This window comes from Ooceraea biroi, chromosome 7, assembly GCF_003672135.1.
Source record: "Ooceraea biroi isolate clonal line C1 chromosome 7, Obir_v5.4, whole genome shotgun sequence".
NCBI classification, from domain to species: Eukaryota; Metazoa; Arthropoda; class Insecta; order Hymenoptera; family Formicidae; genus Ooceraea; species Ooceraea biroi.
Genome location: NC_039512.1, coordinates 6,614,345 through 6,635,933, shown reverse-complemented (window position 1 = coordinate 6,635,933; position 21,589 = coordinate 6,614,345). Strand labels below are relative to the sequence as shown.

At 41.7% G+C, this 21,589-nt stretch overlaps 1 protein-coding gene across 1 annotated transcript in view; it reads right to left on the bottom strand.

Moving 5' to 3' along the window:
• Positions 1 to 21,589, bottom strand: part of LOC105282087 (diacylglycerol O-acyltransferase 1) — an 86,210-nt gene that overhangs the window by 15,637 nt on the left and 48,984 nt on the right. The window contains exons 6-8 of the mRNA XM_011343801.3: positions 14,322 to 14,468; positions 8,013 to 8,193; positions 5,965 to 6,073 (exon numbers count right to left, since the gene is read on the bottom strand). Coding sequence (XP_011342103.1) covers positions 5,965 to 6,073; positions 8,013 to 8,193; positions 14,322 to 14,468 — 437 coding nt within the window. The remainder of the gene's footprint in view (positions 1 to 5,964; positions 6,074 to 8,012; positions 8,194 to 14,321; positions 14,469 to 21,589) is intronic.

Genomic DNA, 21,589 nt, shown 5'->3' with positions numbered 1-21,589 from the left:
GTAGCGAATAAAGTAAAGATGTGCGCATCTGCAGAAACACATATATACATTTTCTTTTTATAGAAGGTAACATTTTCTATTTAATTAAACTAGTCGCACTACAAGTGCGACCAGAATTTTCGCATTATCCATTAAAGCGTAACGCGAAAAATAGCTTAAACGATGCTTTTTAGCGTCATCAAGCGCGCGTTTCCCACCCGTTCAAGTTCTTGTCTCCATTACGCAAGAAACGTATTTTTCGGAGAATTAACGTCCAAAGTTACCCCTAGAATTCAACTCAGTTCCTTTCCGGAGGCAACCAAAATATTTACTCCGATCTGACAACTTCCAGAGTCGCACTTCCAGACTACGCTACTGGAGCGCAACGGAAGACAAATAGGATTAAAAGGCACTCGACGCGGTCTTAAGTGTTTCGTGCCGGAACGCCGACAAAAAGGGGGTTCAACTACCCTCGCCGTTCTCCACTCACCAACGTCTTCTGATATCATTCAGAATAAATACTGCCTGCATTCTCCTCGATGCGCGCCGCAAACAGGCCGAGAAAAAGAGAACAATAATTCCTCTATGAGATCGCTATAATGTTTGCAAAAGTCCGAAGGTGAATAATTACTTCTTTGCAAAAATTTAATCTTGTCTTTTTGGATGCCATAAGATTCAAATATTTCTGCAGCGTGTTCGACAGCAGTTCTGGAACGTAATTCGCGCTCTCTGAAACGTCTCTTATCGTTAATTATAAGTCAGAAAAGTACGGCAAGAATCGTATCGACAAAGATCCGCTGTCAAAATTCTACTTTCAGCCTTTTAGTGATCCAGTTCCACCGTTAAATGTTAAATGGCCGATTGCAATCGATGAACGGATCTCCAAACTATTTTAGAACAACGCTGAAGTTAAGATTCGACGAGATGACTAGTCAAAAATAGATTATATTGCATTAAAATTCAAGCGTTTCCTTGCAGAAACAAATATCAAGAAAAATTTGAGAAAAGTATAAATTAAAAAAAATATAATATAAATAAAATTATAACTTAAATTAAAAAATAAATTTAAAAAAGTTGCACATGGAATCAATATATATGTACATACCGCAATGTCAGCAAAAGGTATTAAAACTAAAGTACGCTCAACACAAGTTTATCTCCTCAAGTTCTAGAAAAAAAATTTACTAGAAAAGGCAACGGAACAGTTTTTCGCAAGAGTCCGATTCTTAGCAAGTCACGTGCAGTCTCACCAGCGATTTCACTTGTTAGCTGTCTCCTCGACAAAGTTCTCTTTTTTCTCCCTTATCACGGCGGATCGGAAGAATTTTTGCAGCGTCATAACTCGGCGCGTAACTTCCGCCCGGTCGACGAACGCATATCGGCGACTTCGATACAGAAAAGTGCGATCGGCTTCCGGCATCCCACGAATTCTGTCTCGAAAACGTTGGTCAAGTGTCTGGAATCTTGCCGACACAAGGGAAAACGAGCAATAGACGAACATCGTGCATATCGCGCAGCTTTTCCTGCTTTGCCACCCTTCTTGAAGCTTACACTTGGCGAGATTCGACACGCAAGCAAGGTAGAAAGAGGTAAAGAAACCTTAAATTGAAATACAAATAACGACGATCTTACAAGAAGAAGCAATTGAATAAACTTTACGGTAAAAATCTCTTTTATGTTTGTTTTAAAGAATTTTTTTCTGTGCTTAGTTATAGAATTAGATTTTACTTTATAGAATTAGATTTTACTTTATGAGCATTAATATATAATAATTTCATAAAGTTCTGTGCCCTCAAAAAGCAAGCGTAAGATTTCCATGTGTTCTGTCGATAACCACCACTTTCTGTCGAAAGCTGCATGCTTCTAGGCAGTAACTACCCTAACATACTTCCGAAAATCCTTTAAACGCTCATCTCTTTAAGCTGAAGTGTGCCGTGAGCCGATAAGCCAAAACTCGGTGCACTCTACTACTCCGCGATCGTTCAATCGATTTGCAAGGCGAAACGCCGCGCAATTTCGTAACAGAAAGCCACAGAAAAGACAGTTAGTCCTGCACTTTCGTAAGTAAGTATAATGTAAGAATTCGATGTAAGAATCATTCATACTGCTTAACAATTGTTAAACTTATTGACTCTGCGATATATGTTAAACAAATTTGTAGTAGAAAATTAAAAAATGGCGAAAAGTAAAAATTAATATGGAAGCAAGACGATAAAAACAGACGGAAGAAGGTAGACAGTATATTTAGCATAATCAAAGCACAAGCAGATCTGTTCGCACGCCCCGCACGTGAAGAAATTTTTCCTGCAGAAACGCACATCGTGCGCAAGCAGATGCAGGGTGGCAGATTTCTCAATGCTGGAAAGGTTAATCGTCCATTTGCTGGAGGAAATCGCGAGGATTTCCGGTCGCACGCGGCGCGGTCCGTGCCGACCTTCTTATCCATTCATTCTGTCCTGTAAGAATAACGAGACTGGAGCACACCGGTAAAAAGTGATTACCCTCCGACAAGCATCATCCGCAGTTATCAATTTTCTCCCCCGCGACTCGCGCGACCCGGCGGAAGCAATATCCTAGATTTCTTAATCTTACGATCTCTCGCCCTTCTTCTTCCTCCCTTTTCCCCCAACTCTCATCCTCGTTGCCATCGTGACATTCGCACGCCAGGTGACAGTGATAGACCACGCCGAGCTAAGGAAGAAGCTGAGGAAGAAGCCGAGGAAGAAGCGGACCTCGTCTCTCAGCGTCAGCTGGACGCTCGATCGAGAACGTGACTGTCGTAATCGCGACTTGCAATTATCAGATCCAATTTGTCGCCGAGCCGAGAAAGAATAGTGCAACGAAACGAGCGCGAAAACGATAGGGGTGACTCGGGGCGAAACGCGCAGAAATGGGGGATGGTTTGCCCGTTCGCTCTGCTCTGGCATTAACTCTCCTGCAACCAGCAGTAGTTGGCAATTACTTTGCGTTCGGTCGATATCGCGATTTCGGGTTCAAGCATCGCGGGGAGAGGAAACGAGGGAGCGGAGAGACGCTGGCGTCACCACGGCATTTTCAGCGCGCGCCCCGTCGAAGCGTTTCCTTCGAGTCTCTTTGGGAAATGGAAGGTGGCGAAAGGAGGTGTGCGGGGAGGCGTCGAACGATTTGCAGAAGCAATTTGTCCGCGGCGCGAAATCATGCGGCGGGATTCCCAAAGCGGGGTTCCTCGCTGAGTGGCTCGTGTCGGTTCCGATTCGAGGCGATGGAAACGCTTAATAATCCTGCGGGACGGTCCCGAACGGTAGGTAGGGTGGTAGGATGGGAACACGCCGCTGAACTGCCTAATCGTAAATGCGGAAGTTCCGACTAGCGCCGTTATGGAAAGGAGCAGTTACCTCTCGGGTGAAATTCAACAATGCATTCGACTGTAACATAGGAACGGGCAGAACAAGGCCAATAGATACATGCTGCTACGAAGAGAGCGCTTTTCAATAATAATGCAAGTTTCACAAAAACTGGATATATTAATTACAGGAAAAATATGTTATTTATTCACGAACAAATTTCGCAGAAATACAAGCTTGTATTATTATATCATATTTGTACCGGTTTATTTGCCTCATTATAGTTATTTCGATTATATTGGATACACATCAAACACCGTAATTAATTTTTAATCATGTTGCAAGCTGAAATTTGATTTCTGGTCTGAGTACGCTTTAAACGTTATGTTTACGATTCGTGTTTTGCTAACTTGTTTTGTTACATTACATAAATACATAAATAATTGCGAATCAGAAACCGCACTGGACCTATTGATTAAAAATTAATTATATTATCATTTGTCTCCCAGCTTCTCTGTATCAAATTAGATAACTTATTCTAAAGTGAGTACGGCAAATATTGGATTCCGTTCCGTTCGGCGACGACCTACATACGTAGAGAAGCATTTTTTCGCAAATTTACTGAAACCTTCTGCAGTTGGCATTAATATAAATGGCTAAATTATCAGTAGCTCTAGCGGATCGATGGCGGGATCCGGATTTTCGACAGCATTACGTACGAAATATGGGCGTAGCTGGCGAACCGCAAACGCCGGCCGCGGAGTTGCGGTTAAGCTCGACCATGTAAAAGGTCCCATTTAAATCCATGGCCCTCTCGCGCAATGGAAAATTCTCGTCGTTATGACGTGTATCGATGCATCGCGTTCGTTACCGCGCGATCAAAGCTACGCGACCCCGAACAAGCGCGCGCCAGGAGACTAAAAAGTACGTACAAATATAAAATTACGCGCTCTTCGTACTCCTCTAATTAGCGCTTTAAATTACCCCCATCCTTTCGCCCTCATTCTATCGTTGATACGGCTTATTTAATTAAGCGCTTCGCTTATTACACCTCATCGGGAACGATTGATAATTTGTTAATTAACCATCTTTTCACACGCGTGTCAATATTCTCTTTTAAACTAATTTAAAAGTTTTGACAGCTTTATTATATTGATTTCGATAAAAAAATGGAATTTATTACATCAAACTACATTAAAAACGAAAAGGAACGAAAGAGAATATACACATAACATAATGTACTAATATATTTAATTATAATATATTTGATTTGATCAATTTTTAAATATTTTTCTTTTTTAATATTTTATCTGTTTAAAATTTTCATATTTTACAAAATGAAAGACGAAAAAACATTTATCTATGTTTTTTGCGTTTCTTATTGAGAAAAAGATAATTATAGCCAGCAGATGCGATTGTGTGTGTGCGCGCCGACGTGTCAAGATAAAATTTGAGATTTAAGAGGAACATTATAGTGTTGAAAAATTTGCAAAACTGACGTCGGCAATAAACGGTCGGTGACAATTTTAGATTTCGCGAACGTATTTAACCTTTATCGCACCAACGAGACATCGCCCGGTTGCAGCCAGTGGACAGCGCGGGATATTTACAGCGAAAATATCGCCTGTGTCATTCTTTTGCGACATTAAATATAACTAGAAAATCAAGGCGGAGGATTTAACTTCGTGCGAGATGAAAACTGATGCCGCGCCTCGAGCGTCATTGCGACGCGAATGGGAAAAACGACGTGCCACCGACGTTCCTTCGTTTCTTCTCACTTTCGCTTACTTTTATCAAGACCACACCGTACCCACCGCGAAAATAAATTGGTTATATACCGTTTCCGCTGTAAATGTTTCGTAGCCGCGACGAATATGGAGACACCGCGAATTTCCGCGACGAAGTTATTAACATCGTGAAATATGCATGTACCAGCCGGAACACTTTCGGGCGAACATGAGCGATAAAAAATATACTTTGTACGTGTCCCCGAAACTCTTAGTTTCCTTCCTTCCGCATTCTGTTTAGCATTTTAAGAAACGCAATTTACATCGTGCTCGCGATATTATGCAACGTTACATCGCGGACGGATATATTTCCTAAGGTGTAAGTTGCAACAATATTACCGCGACTACTCTACTATTACCGTGGCGGTTGCACGACAGCTCCCTTTTTTCTCTGCGCGTATTTTATCGCGAGAAAATTCGGTGGCGCGCGGACGTATTTGTTCGCTGTAGCGCACAATTTGTCGTATATTTGTGTGTATCGAATTTCTGGGTGGGAAAATTACTCGGGAGATTGATCGTACCTATTTGCCGAAACCAAATTACAGTTCTGCTCGTCTCCCGGCCCTATCTTACCAGCTGTTTCGTTCTCGCGGTTAGTCGGACTTATTTATGACTAGCGCGATAAATAATTAGTTCTTGTAATAAAGCACGTGATATCGCTCAATGGATCATTACTCGCATTGTTCGCGAGAATAAAGCGTGGTAAGAGGATGGACGATCTATTACGCTTCGGACGAAATTGATTTATTAGGGGCGTTTTAAAGGTATAAAAAGCATTCTTTACGAGATTAAACGGTTTACTGTCTTGAATTTAAGCATCAAACATCGAGTTTCTTGAAATGTCGTAATATCGTAATAATGTGAAAAGTACTCACGCTGAAGGGTATTAAAGAATTCTTTACAGATGGTATCATCCATTGTTGGAAAAGTGACATCACCACTTGGCATCCTACGACGACTTCCAATATTCGTTTTATAAGAAACCTGAAAATTGGATAACATTCGAATAAATAAGAAACCCTATTTTGATGGAAAAATATAATTTCAAGATGTAGATATAATATAATTATTTCAAACACAATTTAGAAGAGAAGTTTAAGAAGTTATAAATAAATCAATTTTATTTTAGTCGCATCAGAATTTTGAACAAATATTTATAGCTTATTCTAAAATACTTTAGCGATAAATATGCACGACTATTATATAGAAAAGAATAATATTTATTATATATTTAGACCTCTTGACATTTAGATATATTTCTATTATTACACATGGATAGATATATCTTTTATCAAATTTATCGGTCGTTTGACCTAATTCGCTTCCACGTGATTCTATTACATTGATTATTACGCGACACTCGTATACATCTATTTGCTCTGAGATTTTATCGACAGCGCAAACCGATTTCCGTCCAACCCCACGAATTTTCACCCCCGGTCTCGTTACCCTTCTCTCCTCGTCTCTCAAACCGTAAACCGGTCCTCGAAAAATCGAAAATACGACTTTTGAGTACTGTCGCGTGAAACGTTCCCATTCGACGGTATGTCGTCCACGCGAATCTCGTTTCCGGCAAACTGCCGACGATAAGAAAAGCCGAACAGTCTAGATGCATTTTTCGACGAACGCGCGCGACTGCAAGGAAAGAGTACCGGTGCACAAAGGAGAAACTATGAGAATCGATAAGGACGGCATACAGTCGGATACAGTCGGAAGAACAAACATATGTTAGAGAAAGATACTGAGAATCTCATGTAATAATCAAAGAAAAATTTAGCTGCTTTTTTAAAATTTGAATAAAATTATATGTATTGTATATGACTTTTTAATATAATATTCAGAATGTTTAAAAAAAATTAAAATTTATGTATATAAAAGGCAATTAGTTATGACGATATTCAATTAAATTCCGCATGAAAATATCATGGGACATTTTATGTTTTATATTATTAATAAAGAGAAATAGATATATCATGTATTAAATGAATTATATATAATAAATACAATAACTAAATAAATATAGTAACCAAAAAAAACTATCTATCAAACCAAGAAAATTTCTTGCACTTATTTGCACTAGTTAAGTTATTATTCATAAATAGCATAATGTTAAAATCAATTCAGATGAAATTTGTCCCAGAACCTGTAGGATTCTAAAATAGAATGTTACTAAGAAAGTTTCATCTATTTTCAACTGGCACGAATAATTCATGTTCTCGATAAAATCAGGCAAAGCAGGAACTCTCTCGTTCCTCAAAATTTTATTCTCAGAACAGAATTCCGTTGCCGGAATCCGAGTTTTGTAAACCGACGACTTCGGCATCTGTTGACGTTCTTTACGAAAAGAAAATAAAACGTGAGAGAAAAAGAGAGAGAGAAAGAGGAAGTACTGTATGCCACAGGGCAAAATCTATACGAGAAATCTGAGAGCAAACACGGATTTATACGCCTCACGCAATGTATGCGCTCGCGTGACCGAAGTCAGACAATATCAAGTTTCCACTTGACTCGCTTTCCGATCGAAGTGAAGCAGGTGGGATTCTTGAAACACATGTAAACAGAAACAGGGCTATATCGCTTCGCGGGAAGAAATCCACTGGAGTACACATTGGAGAATCTCACGTGTTATCAAAAGTACCCAATCAAAACGTTCCTGTTTTTCAGTCGATCCGAAAACGATCAGTAATTTTCCGACATATCGCAAACAGGCAGAAAGCCGATTGAACCGAGATGAAGTTACAAAGGTTTCACATCATGATTAAAGGAGAACCATGAATACAGACAAAAACCAATCCCACCAGAAATCTACGACCATTCAAAAACTCATACGCTATTGCTGTGAGCTGTTGTAATAAAAATCACAATTTTTCTGTAACAAGTCCCTTTGGCTGAAGTGTAAAAATTAAGAGCCCGATTCACTCACCTCTTTCGAATCCGCTGCGTTCTGGGAAAGTTCAATTCATAGCACAGAGTAGGTGCCAATATGTAGTAATAAAGATCCGCGAAGTTTAGATTGTCAGGATACTGTACCAATGCGCTTCCACGGTCACTTATTTCGTGCTCGAGGTTGTTGGTATCGCTTGTATTCTGTTTAACGCTGGAAGCTGCAATAAAAAGATCACACATCCACGTTAATTTTAGTCATCGCAGTCTGCTAAATTGGAATAAAAGTTTTTCAGAGGCACAAGTATTTATATTCCCCTTTGTGTGTGATCGTTCTTCTCGCAAGTCGCTCGAGATGTTCTTAAGCAACGGAGCCGAATGCTCATGTGATTCACTCGGCCAGAAACCTCGGAATTTCTCGGCGCGGAGCTAGACGCGCGGATTCCCATCTGCGCGTCTAATCCCACTCCGACGCGGACCAGTAACTGATAGAATCCCCTCAATTATCCAAATCCGATGGATAATCCAATCTGGAATTCAAATAAGCTTGGGTTGCGCCGACTGTCGCGCTGTGCTGCTGTTAGAACCCGACAGTGTTCCGGTTGCGTCGCGACGCCGGGGGTTGTACTACTCGCGGGCCGCTCTCACGACGCCGATCGACGTCCACGTCGACGCGAACGATCCTCGGCGTCGTTCTACGACCCTCGTAATAAATGTAGAAGAATTCGAGCAAATTAAATTCCTCGTGTCCCTTTTTACTTTGTCGCGTCCCGTTCTGCCTCTTCTCTTCTGAATAGCGAAATAAACGTTGCTTCTTTTTTTCTCTTTTCTCGCTTGAGATCCGTTGTCAAGCGGCGACAGGGTTCTAGCAATGTCATCCAAGACATCACTGGTCGACATACGTCGGCTGACTGCGCGGTCGTTTACATAAAATCATAAGCACCACGAATAATAAAAACCAGAAACGAGAAGAGATGCTAATCATCGATGATTGTAATAGACAATGTGTTTTCATATATTAACTGTCACAAACAATTACGAGAAAATTACAGAGAGGACATCTTGAATGAAGCACATCGTGGTTCGCGCACCATCCACCAGTAAAAATAACGAATTGCAACGTGATTTCGGTCAAATACACGAAATTAGAGAGTATACGAGTATTCTACGAGAGCGCTCGGAAATGGTTTAATGATTTGTTAATGTTTCACGTAAATTCGTTTGATCAAGCTTGTGACTTTCGGCCATTGCGTTAGTAAACCCTCCACGCTAGTGGATCATTAATTAAAAATTATTCCCTCCGGCCCGGTTTGCGTTCTGCTTGCATTTATTTCTAGTATTTTCAATCGATCGATTATATAAATATCCAGATCTTTCACAGATTTCATTAAAACGTAGGATTACATAGTCATTGCACTTAATATTGTCCGATTTGCTATAATATGCTATAAGAGTAATATATAATAGTAATTACATATGTGCTGTTTGTATATGTAAAGTACATTGAAACTAGAAATCAAATGTCAATCCAACGACTGTGCATTTTTAATGCTAATTAAAATCATTAATTACAGATTGCATTTGTAATATATTTGGTACCAGAAATTTAAACGTAATGAATAATAAAATAACATTTATATTTCGACTATATTCATTATTTCAGAGTAACATTGATAAAAGGTAAGTGCGACGAGGAACTATGTAGATATTTATGACGTCATCGAGGGTCAACCTCACGTACTCTGATTACGTAAAATTCACCTACCTGCGAATCTCGAGATATCCTTAGCGGCTCCTATCACGTCCGTGGAAGATCGCAGAAGGGTGGAAGAAAGTTGGGGATCGTACTCGTCGGGGGGAGTGAAATCTCGTGGGGACGTGGCAGGATCGAGCAGGCTTCCGTTCGCGACGGGTGTAATTTCTATTTTTTTCAATCTCGGCCCGAGGGCGTCTCGAGGGCCGACGTAATTTCGCCTTTGTGCCAAGGGATGCCTCGCGCTTAAGACCACCCCCGTTCATATATCTCGAAACTGGTGCGGCAGGCGAACGACGAGGCGAAAAAGGGGATCGATATCGGGGGGAAGAGGGGTAGAAAAGGTAGCGCTTTTACGAAGACGCCGCGCACAACGAGAAGTCTCACAAATTAAGCACCACCGTTACCGGGAAAAGAAGCCAATCGATACGATTGCCTGCGATCTTCGACCACGCAATCCTGCAACCTCGTAAATTGTTTTACTTCTCGAAGCGGGCCTAAAGTACGATATCTTTACCTTTAACTTAAGTACTCGTGTGGGCGCGCGCACATACACATATACAGGGTGTCCGGTAACTCACGACTCAACGCTCGTGAGTGGATAAAGAGGACTGAACTGAGTGGAAAAGTCCTATACCATTTTGCAATTTTCACAATAGTTAACGAGTTATTAATTATTAAAAATCGCTGTATTAGTCCGGCCTACCGCCGCACAGTGGTCAAAACAACTGAAAACGTGGCCAAAATCCATTAAAAAAAAATTTTTTTTATCGTCATTACATTATTGTTTGTTAGTTCTAAGTCCGTACTAAATTTCTCTAACGTTATAGTCCAAACAAATTTCATTTATGAGAGCTATAAATGTATAAAGTTCATTATCGTAAGTCTCTAATATGATTTTGGCCATAATCGGTGGTTATAAATCAAACAGAATTTAAAATTTACTTATATATCAAAACAAATAAGAAAAAGTTTATCTGCGCCAAACTGCGCCGAAGTTTTTTCTCAAAATGCTTCCCTGAAGACATATTTCAGTGCAACTTTTAAAATGGGACACCCTGTATATATAATTAATATTATATTAATTACATTGCATCAGAATTATGGGAAAATCACTAAATTGCAGTTATATATATGATTTAGAATAATTTGAGTATGTACAGAATTTCGACCAGGTTTTTGGTAATCTTGACCACTGTGTGCCGAATGCAAGTGCGCGGCGAGATGCGACCGTCTAGCGATCAAAGTTGCTAGGCGCGAGAAGTTGTTTATTACAAATGACATGCCTAGCCATTGCCACTGCGATCGCTAGGCACTCGATCGCTAGGCACTCGATCGCTAGGCGGTCGCATTTCGCCGCGCGCTTGCATTCGGCGGTAGGCCGGACTAATAGCACGATTTTTAATAATTAATAACTTGTTAACTATTGTGAAAATTGCAAAATGGTATAGGACTTTTCCACTCACTTCAGTCCGCTTTATCCACTCACGAGCGTTGAGTCGTGAGTTACCGGACACCCTGTATACACACTGATTTTCCTCATTTATTTTAGGTTTTTCTGTTAATTGTTTACTTCATAGTGTGTGTGTCAATTTGCTTTATTTAACTTTCTATATTCGCTAACAATTAATAATAATTAATAATGTAACGAAATATCTATATATATATCAATTATACAGGGTGAGGCACCTAAAACAGACCACCTGAATATCCCGGCTGTTATTGGTGATAGAAAAAAATGTGTCAGACCAAACTTGCATGGTTTCGAGGAACACATAATTTGTTCTAAATAGGTTTTTTATTAGGTGGACGCGTAGAGGTCATAGAAGGTCAACTTCGTTTTTTCAAATTGTATGATGTTTTTTTACGTACCATCTAGTAAAGCGTTTGAAGATGCGCACATTGATCTACGGGTCAAAATCATTCAAGGTCACTGAAGGCCAACTGCAAGGGAAAATAATTTACTTTATATTGCCTAGAGTTCTCTGCTATTAAAAATACCGTAAATTCAGAAATGAAAAAGTTCTAGCCGTTAGACATTTTTTCTTTTCCGAGAAGTTCTGAGTTGATAATATCATTATTTTTTATATTGCCTAGAGTTCTCTGCTATTGAAAATACCGTAAATTCAGAAATTAAACAGTTCTAGCCCTTAGAAATGTTTTCTTTTCCGAGAAGTTCTGAGTTGTTGATAGCTATATTTTTTATATTGCCTAGAGTTCTCTGTTATTGAAAATACCGTAAACTCAGAAATGAAGAAGTTCTAGCACTTAGAAATTTTAGCCTTCAGTGACCTTGAATGATTTTGACCCGTAGATCAATGTGCGCATCTTCAAACGCTCTACTAGATGGTACGTAAAAGAACATATCATACCATTTAAAAAAACAAAGTTGACCTTCATATGACCTCTACGCGTCCACCTAATAAAAAACTATTTAGAACAAATTATGTGTCCCTCGAAACCATGCAAGTTTGGTCTGACACATTTTTTTCTATCACCAATAACAGCCGAGATATTCAGGTGGCCTGTTTTAGGTGCCTCACCCTGTATAAGAAAGACGAAATTTATAGATTAAAAGTAGACACAAATTAGAATTACATGAATGTTTCTAAAAAAATATTTTGATTCCTTCTTACAGAAGGTAAAAATCCACGGAGAACTATATTTCTCGCATGATCGATCGGATCGTGACGAACAGAAATACTCACTTTTGCGATGCGTACACACAGCTACGTTACGGACTTCGCGGCTGATTCTACGTCGTCATTACGGGACGTAATAATACGAACGTAGCAGAGGAGACCGGGATAGTGGTAGAGAGGGCGAAAATTACACGGCGTCCGTGCGCACGCCAGATTATACGCGCTCGTGGTCGTAATAACGGAGTCCCGAGGCGGGCTTTTGTCGATTGCATTTGTCTATCGATCGATCGGTTGGTCGGTCGCCGTCACGTCGCCTCGCGATGAGACGGCTAACGTCGAAGCGTTGCGCGAACACGGACCGGGAGTAATTAGACTACGTCACTTTTTTGCCGTGATTAGGATGCGTCTCTTCTCGACGAGCGAACGATACGGATCGGCCGAACGGATAACGGGCTAATTAGTTGCGAACGAATTTCGAATATGCCGATATCCATATCGACGAGTATCTATCTTAATTTTCGATAGGATGCTAACAGTGTGGAAAAACTGTGAACACAGGCGAGCATCAAATTTAGAGGAAAATTGAAAATTACGCTTTCACGAAGAAATTCTCGCTTCGATGAAGCGTGAACACCTTGCTCATCGCGTGTTCACAATTAACGGTAATTTTTGCCATTAACGGTATATGAATATACATGCATGCGATAGGATCTAAAATCACTTCATTCCTCTTCGTTTAGCCAGAAAGTTCCACTAAAACGTATGAGAGATTTTTCTATAAAAATTTAAGTCCAATAAATTTTTTTGGTAAATTTCTTTTTGTGACACGTAAAAAGACTCGAAAATGTCCGGCAATCTCTCCATCACGGTGATCTAACTGTAACGATTTTTCAGGTATGTTTGTATAAAACAGATTTCGCGTGACATCGTATGAATCATCACGCTTTGGCCTGTATGCGATCGAAATCCATTCAACATACGCGCCAATCAACTCCGCCACGTCGAGCGTATAGAGCGATCGTTTGCACAATCACGATTAAAAGTGCAAACGCACCGGTTCGGCGCTTTAGTGTCGCTGAGGGAAGGGTTGCAGGGGAGAGGGAGGACAGGAGAAGGATTAATACTCCACCCGGCGAGTTTATTGGCGAAAGGCCGCTCGTATAATTTGACTTTGCCGGTCAGGTCTGAATAATCGATATACCACGTCGCATCCGACACCGGAAACATAGGTGGGCCCGATCGGCAGTTTAAATTGGGTGGAAATTATTTCCCTTCCCCCCGCCGGGCGCATATATGCAATCGTTCACGTGCATGCACACTCACGTACGTGGGCACACGCACAGGAATCGCGTATATGCGGACCGCCACGACACTGTGCACGCGCCTTCAGAAACGAGCAAATACCGCGAGTGCAGTGGATTACCGATTTGTAGGATGTGTTTGCGCTACTTGGGTGTGTGCATTACCTGCGAGCGCATATGCACACGTCGACGGCCGTAACGACGAAGATTTACGCCGCTCGGCTTCCGCCCGACCGAGCGAAGATCCGTAAAGTACGGCTCTGGTACCATCGATGAGACGCATTACAGCGTTGTGAAAAAAAAAAGAAAATGAGTAGAAAAATACGACGGACTGCTATGTAACCGTGACCATTAGGTTTTTGTGGACTCATTCCGAACCACGCGAAGGATGCATATAAAATGGATGATAAATTATGCGCGCGAGATTGCGCAGGAAAGATCTTTCCATTCTTTTCGTTCCGGCTTTGGTTTTTCTCGATGATTCGCTTCGATAAAAATAATATCGCATGATACATCGCGTTGCGTGCGTGTTAAATATATTACGGTTATTTGTCATGTGTTTGATACTTGTATGCAGAAGGTGTGGATCGTGTATTAACGTCATGTTAATAACGCATATCAGAAGGAAATTATACACGTCACTTTGTACTTACACTGAAGATTATTATAAGACAACTGACGTCTTATTCTGCCCTGCGTGTGCGTCTTTTGTCGGTTGCGGCACCACATGTTCACTTGTACATACGACCATAATTTCAGGAAGAGTATGGCGTACAGCATGCACACGTACATCGCACCAACTGAAACAACAAAGCACAAAAAACGCTTGGTATTAAAGGCAAGATATTTCCAGCTGCAATAATATAATACATTGTTTTCTTATTTCACGTGCATTAATCGTTCGCCAGGGATCGCTCTCTGATTGAAACTTAAGCGTGATTCCTCCGCAGGAAGATACAATCCGATACGATTGATCCGCGCATCGGAAAACTCCTCATCGCCGCGTGCACGGCTGCACACAACGATCGAGGATTTTCTCGCGGTGCTTATACAAGTGGCGGCGGGCCGTCGTTTAGTTATCGACCCGGTATTCTCATCGCGATCCCGAGAATGTTCGCTATTATTATGCGGTGCCAGTAATCGCGCCGTTGGAAAACTGCAGACGCGGTGACGAAGGCGACGCCGGCACGATCCTCATATTTTCCGATATTTCCATCGCGAGCGTGCCAGGCGGCCTCCTTCGCATCCCGGATTGTTCGTATCTTAATTAAATCGCGCCTGCTACCTAACCGGGCTATCCCGATCCTGAGGTGGTGAGATTCCGCGGCGGAAGGACATAATTTCAACGGAACGAAACTGTTCCGCCACCCCTTTCGCTTTCGCGGGGCGCGCGCGCTCGTCCCACTTGCATCCTAACTCTCATCTACCTGCACGCCGCGCCGGGTGTCACCGGAAATTTATGTCCGTACACGCGCTATCAATTTCTTAGAACGGCGACTAGGGACGGAGGGGTGGATTCGATAAGTACAGTCGGGGGAAAATTAAGCGTCATAACGATAGATAGATAGACCATCCGCGCGGCTGAAATTAGTTTGCGGATTATCGAGCAGGAAAACAACAGATAGAGCAGGTCGTCGATTATACACGTAGAACAATCGGCGATGGCGACGGCGACACAAATCACAGTCGTCGAAAGCGACAGGCCTTGCCGCAATCGACGGGCTCTACGGCGATAATGGGGAAACGAGAAAGCCCGAAGCAAATATTACGGCGGCGATGGTATCGTTCGTTAATGTACACGTGCTCGTCAGTAACGCACGAAAGCGCCAAAGCGTTTCCGCGAAATATGCGCCGGTGCGTGTATTTGCCACCCCCGGAGGGTCGTGGCATGCCGACTAAACAGCTCTGCCACACTGCAGGGGCAATGAAAGCGGCAATAGAGCCGTCCTTTCCAGGCGCACCCTGACAAGCCTGTTCTCGCAGTTCTCCCAGGTTTTCGCACTAGCACTTCTCATCGTCGCTCTCGTCAACCGTCCAAAGAAGTTGCACACAAGAAACGTAATATAATGCATTTGGTGTTCATGCAATATGTTAAGTGCACTAGCTGTTTAGCTATATACAGGGCTATTTATTTATCAAGTAAAATTATACGGCCAGTAACGCTATACATACAAAGTAGGAATCCTAATGTATTATATAATGCGTTCAAGTGTACGCTACCCTCCGGTAACGTCCATCGCGATTCTATTCAATAATTTTCGATGCACTACGTGTTTGACAGTCAAAACGTGTCTCGGGACGCGTTTTAGTGTGCTGCTCGTTGCCGCTTATATCGTTTATGGCCTGTCGTCCGCACGAGTATTCACTCGGGCAAACCGGCGACGTCACATGCGCGTATTGAGTGCTCGTGCATGCCGAGGTAATTGCCAAACGTCGTGACGCGCATATACGTCGTGTACACGGTCTGTTGCAAAACGACACGACTGGTCTGCTGGGTGGAGCAGCGATCCGGCCTGATCCGCGTTATCCTTGTTAAAGAGGAATCATATCGTCGACGACGCGGATCAACAGTATCACACGAATCCGTTTATCCATTTAATATGGATAAATTATAAACAGAGTTGCGTTTTCTCAAAAAATTGGAGAACCACTGAAATGTTTTCATTACAAGAATTGAAAAGCTGAAAAAAATTATGTACTGAATCTATTTTTAAAGGTAACATGCTTGTGAAGACAAACGATCGAGCATGGTACGATCTTTTCAATATTTATTTCTGCCTATTCGTCTTGCCTCGAGAAGAATACGTGCTTCTTCGTCTTGGAGGTACGTATCGGAATTAAGCTCGCCGGCTCACCTACGTTCCGAGCTGTTCTACGAAGTTATTTAGTGCAAACGCGACGGATATCCTTCGAGCGTCCCTCGAGGTTCTATACAGCCCGGTGGAAAATTACTTTTCACTCTCTGTAAAGTCATTAAATTCCCGTATGTTCGACGAAGTATCGAAGCTATATTTCACCCGGTACAAGAAAAAAAAGATATCGCCACGACGCGATAGTAGTGAGCAAAGCTATCGCGCCGATACACTCTGCACAGTCGGGGTATTGACGGGAGTGCATTGTGCTAGCATTGGGGGTGCGCGATGAGGGTGACGTACCGCGCGTGAAAATAGTTCCTCAATTTTCCACGGCCGTTCGCCGAACTGAGAAATTGCTAGTTCTCATTGGTGGACCATTGTCGTCCGGTATACCTCGAGACCCACAACTCTCGATCTCGCCATTCCATTTTCAGTTGTCCCGCTCCCCATGGGTATCCTGCGTCAACATGATGTCTCGACGCGCGATATAAAACTTCGACTCAAATTCATATAACTACGGGATTCAGGATTGTTGGAAATTTTAGCAGCATCGAATTCCGGTACGCTTTAACATATTTTCAGATTCGATAATACCGAAATTCCAAACAAAACAGAAATTCCTTGTTTTGCTGGCGATGAAGGTATAAATATGAGTATACTTTCTTCATAACACATAAATCAACAGAGATTGCAGAATCATATTATGCTGATGGATTTTAAAACTCAAACCGATACAATATTTGCAAAGTAAAATGCAAAGAAGCATTTTTATTAAACACCTGCATTATTTTCCTTTCCGAGTACTACATGCGCCGTGTGAAATGTTACAGCGATGTAAGAATTCAGTTCTGCAAACGTCATCTGTCTTTGTTTCGCGCTCGCATCGGCGAAACTTTTTAGACACATCTCGTACGAGGTTAAATTAATGTCAGTCCCCGAACGGACGGAGGAACAAACAGCGAAACACAATTTCCAGCGAGACCACGCTTGGTATAACATTCCCCGGCGAATTTCATCGTGCACGCTTCCGTGCGCTATCCCAGACAAGTATAAAAGAAAAAGCTAGAGATCAATGATCAAGACTTCCTCTCACGGAAGACGCACTCGACGACACGTTTTCTCGTTTGTAGAACCCGAGCGTCTCAGACTCTTTCACCTCGAAGTGCACGCGAAAATAGTTTCTAATCAGAATGCATCAACTTGCATTTTTCGTATTAGGCGTTGAAGAGAACAAAGGGAAAGAGAAAACAAAAAGAATATAGTGCTGAACTTTTATCAGTCTTTTATCAGTAAGTAGATTGGATAAACGAAAAAATTTAAAAATGTAACAAAAGAGTCACTTAACATAATTATAACTAAAGCTTTAATTTTAACTAAACTTTATTCCAAATATTTTATTCACTTACACACAAGCTAAACTTTTGAAATTATTTTAATTTTCTTATTATTCTAGAATATATTAATATCAACATTAAACGTATCAATTATAGAGAAATGTCAAAATCATAAACGGTGCCATTTGCAGATCGCTAACTTTTTCCGCATCCCATTATTCTTAACTTACTTTTTACGGCGTCAATTCATCCGCATTTTGAGCGCGTTCGGTGCATGCTACTATACGTGCAAATGCATCCCGACATGTGAAAGAGGACCATTCGATTAGAATCCATCTCGACGCGTCAGCTGGGACGAAGCAATCTGCTGGATCGTCTGTGACGAGCGTGAAAACGTGTCACAGAGTACGTTCCTTCTTGAGGTGCGTTTGTGACCGTCGATCCAGCTTTCACCCTTTACAGCGCATCCGGCGAGTATCTCGCGAGCGAACGCAATGGAGCTAGGTCTGCGGGAATTTACAGACGCGTGTAGTGCCAATCTACAATGAAACTCGCCGAAGAATCTTATCGAGCGAAATAACTCGCCTTTATCGGGAAGCTGTGTTTCGTCCTTTGTTCTTCCGTGTAATACATTGGTTCCCAATTCAGGCCACTATTGCTCCCCAGGGAAGCTCTTTCACTTTCCTGTCCTATACTTCACTCTTTGCTTTTCCCTCCTCTCTTCTTATAAATATATGTATCAAGAGTATAATTATAATAGAATTGAAGGAATCGATGCGTTCGCCGTCACACGCGAGAGGATGACTATACAATGCTCTTTGTAAGACGTTGAAAAAGATTGGGAACCGCTGGCTAGAAGCTAATTTCCGCCCCACACCCGTCCGACACCGCTAATACAGCTTCCAATTGTTCCCGTGCAATAAACAATTGTCCGTAGCAATTCGTACTATCTGATATGTGATAGGAAACGGCAGATTTCAAACAAGGACTGAAATTCATTTCCGTGTGATTGCGTATTTTGTATCGCGGTACGGAAACCGTATCTGCACGCGCGCGCGTTCTATTTCAGAAGCCGATATTCTTTCTCTCGTCGATGTAATTCGATTAATTCCTTTGTCAGGCAGCATCGAAGTCCGCGTCGAGGCGAACAATGTTACGGCTGCCGTACGTTCCTGCATCGCGTGCACACTGCACTTGGCGTGACAACGCGTGGATGCGGAACTACAACGCCTGATACATTTCCGAGCCGGTACCGGCGTATAAATCGATGTTCTCGGAAAAAAGAACCGGAAAAGGGAATGTAAAAAGAGGATCGAGTTGTCTGCTACGGTGAAACGGTATATTTCTGACGCGATCGTAATCGGAGAGCGTCGCGCTGCATTTTCGATTCCCGCGCATTTCGCGGCTGTATATCGGTGCGTGAAAATTCGAGAGTCGGCCAAAAGCTTTTCGTCTCGTTTCGGATTATGCGAGCTAATATTACATTCAGTTCCCTACATGGAATATCGATTTTACCTTAATAAATTGCAAACAGTCTTTCAATAATGTAGAGTAACATGGAGAAGGATTTTGCAGCGCGTTACTAATGCAGCTTGAGTAATTATTAGTCGGATAGCTCCGATAACAATGTATGTAATTATATTCTGTGAGTTTCTGTACTTTTCGCCGTTATACCAAACATCGACATTGTTATCGACATACGTTTCCCATATGTATTATCGTTCGTATGACGTTTCTTTTTCCAGGCTCTCCAATAATTACCCGGCATGAAAGCTATCGCCAAAGGAGTTTAATTCAATACGCTGGCGTGATACCATGCGCATTAATTTAATAAAACAATGCACAATTAGCTTGGGTGCCCAACTTCCGCGGGTAGAGGCCGAAATCAGTTTGCCGAGTAAAGTTGCGTGTTACAAAATTTCGGCATGTCGAAACTTCGCGATGTTTGGCAGGCGCATAATTATAACGGTTAACGGCGGAGCGTATAATTCCGCGCAATGCGTTACCGGGAGCGAGATGTGTCATGGGTTCCGCTCGAAGCCATCTCGATGGAAACGGGAAAGCAACATGATAACGGTATTTACAACTATATCTCGCACTGCGCCAAACTACTTCGTACACACCTCGCGTAATTTCGATTCCCGGCTATCGCAACTGACACGCTGCTAGGAAACCGATAAACGATATATCATAACAATTCCGTATAAGACCAACTCGCGAGTACTTTGATATTTATTTATCAATAAATAATAAAGTTTGCCAAGCATCCATTAAAAAGCATCAGATCCATTAGAAAGCATTAATGATTTTTCTAAAATGTCTTTTGGACTTGTTTTAAATACATAATACGTTTATATACAGATCATCAATTTGGAAGTAATTTTTTTAAATCAGCATCCGCTGATTACGTCCCGGAAGAGTTTCGCGCAACTGATTATGGTTGATTAATTACTTTTTCGAGTTTAATCGAAATCAAATCACAAAAGACCGCAACCACGCATTTTCGGCGAATTTAATCAATACGCCCGAATTAATCCTGAAATACATATTGCGCAGTAGAATCCATATTTGCAGCAATTTGTTTGCAAGATAACCACGTGAATATTAGAGATATAATATTGCATTGATCAAATATTCATAGCATCTGAAATACTAATTCGCCGTGATCTATTACAATCAATTTGTCTGTTGATTTTACATGAAACGACGACGAATAATCCAATCGAACATTTATATGCAGTAATTTGGGAGATTTCCCATTCGTGATTCCTATGATTGTACGAAAGAAATAGCTCTCAAGAAACTTAATTGTCAAATAAAGTTCCATCTTTTCAGTTTCGCTTCCATTATCGTGTGCCATTCATGCGTAAAACCCGAGCATTTATTTTTTAAACCCATGCGTGGAATCTTTTTCTGTCAAATCTACGATACAAATAAAATGTATTTTACGTGTCGTTCTCCTCTATAAAACCATTTACATAATGCCGCGCAGTTTTCAGTATCGCATATTAAACATGTTTCTCCCCAAACAAACATGATTTAAGACAATCTATCATCCGCATGAAACAGTCTGCTCTGTTACGCTCGAGAAAATGTCGCAAAGCATTCGCGACGTCTCCATGTAAGTTTTCCCAAGTGGTGCCATGCGGGTGGCAAAGCGCGAGCTCTTTATTTTCAACGATATCTGGTCGGATGCGAGCGATAAATCTGTTGCCCGATTTGCCGTCTCGGGAGCCTTACCTTTTACACAGGCGTATATATTACGGGATCGATCGCTGCCCGTAACTCACCCGGCACGCGTAATTCCCTACTTATGTCCTGACGATTTCTTCGCTCGTTCCATTGTGATTTCCCCGCCGCTTCACGGTCTCCGATCCTGGCATGGTATCCAGTTGGCACAGGGGGTGTAATCATCCCGCCGGGCTACCGTGCGTGAAGAAGAATCTTGGCAGACGGCACGCATTTGTTTCACGCACGTCTACGCGCGCGTGTGCGCGCGGAATCTTGCTGCCGAGACTTTCAATTGGCTGCTGCTACAGAGGATTCTCGACGAGATCATGGTTCATGGATTTCGAGTTGAGGATGTGTCCACGATAAAATCATGGAGCATCCGCAATAATTAGCAATCAAGGTCAATTGCAGTTACTAATTGCAGTTTCATTGTTGTATAATCTAATATAATATAATATATAATATAATATAATACATCATGGACGTCAACTGTTATATACA